This window comes from Amaranthus tricolor, chromosome 14, assembly GCF_026212465.1.
Source record: "Amaranthus tricolor cultivar Red isolate AtriRed21 chromosome 14, ASM2621246v1, whole genome shotgun sequence".
NCBI lineage: Eukaryota > Viridiplantae > Streptophyta > Magnoliopsida > Caryophyllales > Amaranthaceae > Amaranthus > Amaranthus tricolor.
The window spans coordinates 7,364,881-7,371,177 of record NC_080060.1 but is presented as its reverse complement, the minus strand read 5'-3'; the positions used below and the strand labels follow the sequence as shown (position 1 = coordinate 7,371,177).

At 28.6% G+C, this 6,297-nt stretch overlaps 1 protein-coding gene across 1 annotated transcript; it reads left to right on the top strand.

Moving 5' to 3' along the window:
- The first annotated feature begins 664 nt into the window (after positions 1 to 664).
- Positions 665 to 6,297, top strand: LOC130800529 (uncharacterized). Its single transcript, XM_057664120.1, has 3 exons — positions 665 to 1,750; positions 4,441 to 4,567; positions 5,457 to 6,297. Exons 1-3 carry the CDS (start codon positions 977 to 979, stop codon positions 6,017 to 6,019), a joined length of 1,464 nt encoding a protein of 487 aa, XP_057520103.1. The 5' UTR covers positions 665 to 976; the 3' UTR covers positions 6,020 to 6,297.

The following is a 6,297-nucleotide window of genomic DNA, read 5'->3' as shown; positions in this document are numbered from 1 at the left end:
TTTAACTTTTTTAAAATATTTTTTTAATTATTTGTAATCCTCACTTTTTTCATTCAATTAAAACAAAAGATAGGGTTTTTTGTGAGAAAAAAAGAAGGAAATAGAAGATGCTTGAGCTAGGGCTTTAGTGATAAATTCGGACAAAAATACCTTTGTTTATCCTCATTTTAATACTTTAATAATGTTTCGTCTTTATATATCTTTCTCTAACTTTATTTTAACATTGTTATGAAATACCGTTTATGATCTCCACATATTTTCCATAATTTAATAAAAATATTTATTTAATTGGAGTACTCTACATATATTTAACTTTTTTAAAATATTTTTTTAATTATTTATAATCCTCACTTTTTTCATTCAATTAAAACAAAAGAGCATTATTTGTGATTATTGTTGGTACCCTTATTATGTCATTAAGTTTTAAACCCATTTAGAAAGTCAACTTTGGTCGCATTCAAGTCTATAACAGACCTAAGATTCTTAAACCTAATTTAATCATATAAAATAAACAATAAATTAATCAAAGTTTCCAATTCAAATCAAATTAACCCCTATTTTTTAATAAAACTTGAGATTCAAATTTTTGTTTCTCTTGATCAAGGAAGTATCCTTGCTACTTCTATTCTCTCCATTTTAACACTCTCACTCACTCACTCACTCACTCTCTTTCTCTCTCCTCTAGCTAGCCATTACTTGGATTTGATTCGATTTCTGCAATTTTCACTGTAATTTCCAGTTCTCAAACTTCTTGAGATCTTCACTTTTCCTCCAAGAACTTTCCTTTCCGCTTTTTCTCTCTCCTCTTCTCCTACTTAACCGATCACTCTCATTTTCCCTCCTTACATCTTCCCTTTTCTCCATTCTCTTTCATTAATGGCAGCACAAATTTCTGTACTCTGTTCATAACCGACCTCTGTTCTTCAATCTTTTTGAATTTGATTCTATTATTTGAAATCAAAAACAAAATCCAAAAATGGCTTTAGTAGTGTTTATGTGTGGAGAAGAAAAGGCAAGAACGTCGTCGTTTCGAGCAGAAAGGAAGCCATGGATGTTAAAAGATTACCTCGGTGATGACCTTAGTTCATGCTCCTCCAATGGCTTCCGATCGTTTCCTCGCCGACAATGTTGTGTTGCGGTTCGTAATATTATCGAAAAGGAGGTCGTTCGAACCGGTCGGAATAATAATCACTCCAAAGCTCCCAAACGTATGCTTGTAAGAAATCGAAGCATTTCGTCTACTCTTCAAAGAGCTTCAATGGCGGTGATTAACGCCGTTAAGTTTCTTCCGTTCAGTTCTGACTCAAAAAATTCTTCGCAATTAAGCGACGGAAATCGATTTCTTTCTAGAAGCTTCTCGAAGAAGCTATTTAGAAAAAGCTTGTTCTGGAAGAAAGAAAGAAAGAATAATAATGGAGTAGTTATCAAAAAGAATAAAGATGATCACGAGAAGTTTGATGATGAGATCGAAGAGTGGATATCGTCGGGTGTAGTCGGAAAGGAGAAGTATCAGCCGTTGGATTTATCAAATGATACGACAGTTACGAATGTTTCGACGACGAGTATAAGTAACAGTGACGGTAAAAGTGATAGTAGTTGGCCTGATGATATTACTTTTACGTCTGATTCGAGTGAAAACGACGTCGTTGAGGAAGGAGTGAAAATTGAAGTTGAAAAGGAAGAAGTCAGCAGCAATAGTGATGGCGTATTAACCGGTGAAGCTTCTGTGGGGCCAGCGGAATTCGTTGAGGTGAGAAATACTACAGATTTCTCAAATTTTTAAGCTGTTTTTCTTTAATTATTTGATTATTATAATCGGTTTTATAAGGAAGTATATTTAAAATTTTCAGTCTAATTTAAAATGTTTTAGATCCGAGTAACCCACTAACACATAAAGATAGACATTACACTTCCTAAATATATTTTCATTCTGTTTTTATTTGTTGTTTTTATAGAAATTTTTTTTATTTCATATACATAAATTTTAGTCTAATGTATGTCACAAAATTTTACAAAAAAATAACCTTATTCATACTTACTTTAATACTTTTATAATGCTTATGTACCCCACATATTTTCCACTAAATTCAATTTAACATTTTAATATTCCTTATCTTTTTCATATGTTTTCCATTAATTTTATAAAACTAATTTTTTATTAGTTGTGGTTTCTATAATTTTTCCAATAACTTTATTTTGATATTTTTTTAATGCTTGTGATCCGACTTTTATTCAATCAAATTTATTATTCAATTAAATAATATATTTACTATCTAAAATATTTTATTTTTTTTAATTTGTGTGAAAATTCCTTTTGTAAACTTCATTAGGGAATGCATGGAGTATTTTCTCGACTTTCATGTATGTTATATATATAACCGCATTTTTCTTTCAAAAATAAAAAACTATGCGTTTATTTAATGGAATATATAATTTTTAATTAGTATAATGGATATTAATAATGTGTAACTTTTAAAAAATATGATTTAATAGTTATACATAAATATATATGATTGTTTCCTTGAATATTGAGGTAAAGTAAAAAAAATCTTCTAAAAAGAAGAAGGATAATTAATATTATAATGTAGGTGGTGAAAATTTATCCTAAATTACAAGGATGAAAGAAACATGTTCGACCACTATAAGTACTCCAAATACTTTATCGGTCCGTTTGGTTAGTGCTATTAAACGGCGGTAATGAAAATGATTGAAAGTGTAAAATTTCATTTAAAGTTTCATATCATTCTCATAATAATGAAACTTTAATTACAAAAAAGTTTTTTTGTTTACATATTTCCATTACCACTTAATATTACCTCTCTCAATGGTAATGCATTGAAATGAATTTTATAAAAAAAGTGAGAAGATTAAAGTTGGACAAGTATGATCATCAAGATAGTCAATAGATTTTTCAACCAAAATTACACTAGTTTTTCATTCCCATTACCACCCACCAAACGGATCGTATGTATAAATGCAAATTTATTGATAATTTATTTTGATTGGTTTATTTATTTATTTATTATAATTATTTCACAAAATGTTTTCAAGCAATCTAATAATTTATTTTCAATTCAAAATGAAAAGTTTGATATATCAATATGGAAGAGAGTAACAAATTAAATTAATTAATTAATAATCAGCTTGTTTTGTATGAATTAGACCGTTTCACCATTAAATAAATCTATATAATTAGCTTATTTGATCACTTTAACATATTAAATATATATGAATGAACTAAAAATATGGTTTCACAAGAGACCATTTCATTAGGAATTTGTGATTAATAAATAAGATCATTAAGCAGTGATATAAAAACGGCGGCGATAAGTAAGGAAAAGAGCATGAGTCTCACGTGTGTGTGAATGGACTAAAATCAGAGGATGGTTTTTGGTGCTTCTCCATGTGTTGGGATTTATTGCTTTATATTTGTTGTTAATGCAGTCAACCTGCTTCGTCGGTTCCAGCCACGTAATGTGCCGCAGGAAATAAGGGGGCTGGAGACCATTAAAAATTGCCATATAGCTAGATCAGAGTGCTAATAATTATTAAGTGAATACAAAAAAATTTGTGAGAAACATGAATCGATTTATTATAAATTTTTTTAAGATATTGTAAGTAAATATTAAAAATGATATAAGTAGACATTTAAGATATTAATAATAGGCATTAAGAATATGATAAGTAAGCATTAAGGATAATACAAGTATTTGCATTAAGAATACGGTAATTATTAATCTTTAATGGGTTGAGATTGAGATACGTCTTTTAAAAAGATAGTCTCTCAAGACACTAGCTTTTAAGTGAAACTTAAGCTTAATTATATATAGGTTAATTATGACTTATTATGAACACCAATAATTTAGACATGATGAGTGCATTTAATAAGTAATTCAAATATATTTAGTTGCTGTTTGGTAGGAGTATAATATTAATATCATAATTTATTACAAGCATGGTATGTATATTATTAAGGATTTTAATACGTAATAATCCATAACTCAAAGTTATGTATAATATATATTATTAATTTAATTATTTAAAATAATAGGAGTACTATCTATATCTAAAATAAAAATACAATGATTACATTACACTTTTCTAATTATTAATGTTTTTGTTTATTTTGATTTTAAAATTATATAGTTCGTAAATAACTGACTTATCCAATTAACTTAATAACTAATAAAAACTGCCAATATTTCTAACTAATCAAACAAACTAATTAAAATATCACTAATCATTTACTAAACAAAACATTTGTTAAATTCTCAATTTATGGGCGTCAATCAAATGCCTAGCATTAGCAACATGATTTTATTGAAAAATTAAATAAATTATTAAATTCTTAAAAATGCTACAATGAGAAAGTTTTATGTAGGAATATGACTCTCATATCTACGCAATATACTAAACTAGATGAATTCGTTTTCATTTCAGGAGACATTATGTTTCAATGAAGAAGCTGAAAAAGAACAATCAAGTCCAGTGTCCGTCTTGGATTTCCCATATGATCATGATGATGGAGATTCCTCACCTTTCACCCTAAGAGTATCAAGGCTTAAAGGTACTATTCCGATCACCTTCCTAAAATACGAGAATATTTGAAGAAAAAAAAAGAATATTTCATGAAGTAATTTAATTATGATTTTTTAACCACGTATAAAACTTAAAAATATATTCATGTGGATGTATTTTTTTAGATTCGTCTTGATTTATAAAATTTGGGTTATAATTTAACGAATTTTTTAATCTATAATGCACCTAGTATATAGGTTTGTACAATAAATTTGGTGATTATTTTAAATTTAATAGGAAATATATTTCAAAGTATGTCAATGTAATAATAATTTAGAGAATATTCAAAGTGAATTTTCGAATAGTTATAAATTTTACTGTCTAAATCTATGCCTATAGTGTATAGGTTAGAAAAAAACTTATTAATAAAATTACTAAGTTTTAAATTATATTTGTGAATTACAGTCTTAAAGTTTAAGCCATTTACGAATTACATATTTGATTTTCTTTTTTTTTTTTGCGAATTACAACTATTAAAATTCAATATCTAAAGCATTAAGGTCAAATCACATGATTTCGACCATTTTAGTTGTCGGAATTTTTGGTTAAGTGGTTGAAGTTATGTGATTTGGCCTGAATATCGTAGAAATTGATACTTTATGGCTGTAATTTACAATAAAAAAAATTAAAAAGTTGTAATTCGCAAAAAGGTCAAAGTTTTTCCGACAATTTTTGTAGTCGAAATTTTCAGTTAAGTGGTCCGAATCATGTGATTTGGTTTGAATGCTATAGACATTGATATTTTGGTGACCGTAATTCGAAAATAAATAATACTAAGATTTAATTCGCGAAAAAGCTAAATTTTTAAGAATGTAATTTTTGCCAAATTATCTTTAATTTAATATATTGAACTAAAGTAAAATGGTTTCAATTGGCAGGCAGTACAGAAAGGCTTATGAAAAAGCTTGGTAGATTCGAATGTTTAGCAGGACTAGAACCCGTAAATTTGGAAACCCTAATCTCATCCATAGAGATAGAAGATAGATCACCCAAGTGTTCCATTCAACCATGCCCAACACCAAGCTATGTTTCATCTAGCGAAAGCGATTACGAAGAAGAAGAAGAAGAAAGCCATGAAAGTGAAGTAGAAAAACATGCACAAAACCTTCTTAACATTACAAAGGCAAAAATGGGACCCAAAATCACACACAAAATTGATCTTGAAAATTTGTTACTAGATTTCTTTCGAGAAAATGTTACACAAAAGACAAATGATAGCATGTTAAAAGGGGCCGAGGATTGGCTAAATGGTCACTATGATAAGTTGATATTAGGGTGGGAAGTTGAGGGTAAGAGACAAGCTTACATTAGAGACATGGATGAAGGTGGTTGGTGGCCAAGAGATACTATATTAGAAAGGGAGGAAGTTGCATTTAAACTTGGAGATGAGGTTTTGGCATATTTAATTCAAGAGTTTATGATTGAGTTGAGCTCTTCTTAGCTAAGAGTCCTTGGAGTAGAATAATGGATATCAAGGCAAGGTTCGGACAGTTTTTTTTTTCTGGAGGGTGTAAAGAGAATACGCACGGTCAAGAAATCCCTCAACACAAACACTTTTGATACTTAGTTTTTTATTTTTCTTAATTTTTGTGTTATCCTCTTACTGAGAAATTTCGATAGACATAGGAGTATGTATTAGTACTACTATAATGTGTATATATGATAGGGGCTTGTAATGCTACATTAGTCTTGAATAAGCTTGGAGGAGATAATAAGCAC

Coding starts and splice junctions, on each gene's coding strand:
- LOC130800529 (XM_057664120.1), top strand. CDS start 977: ATGGCTTTAGTAGTGTTTATGTGTGGAGAAGAAAAGGCAAGAACGTCG. Junction 1,751..4,440: donor GGCCAGCGGAATTCGTTGAG/GTGAGAAATACT, acceptor TTTTCATTTCAG/GAGACATTATGTTTCAATGA. Junction 4,568..5,456: donor AAGAGTATCAAGGCTTAAAG/GTACTATTCCGA, acceptor TTCAATTGGCAG/GCAGTACAGAAAGGCTTATG.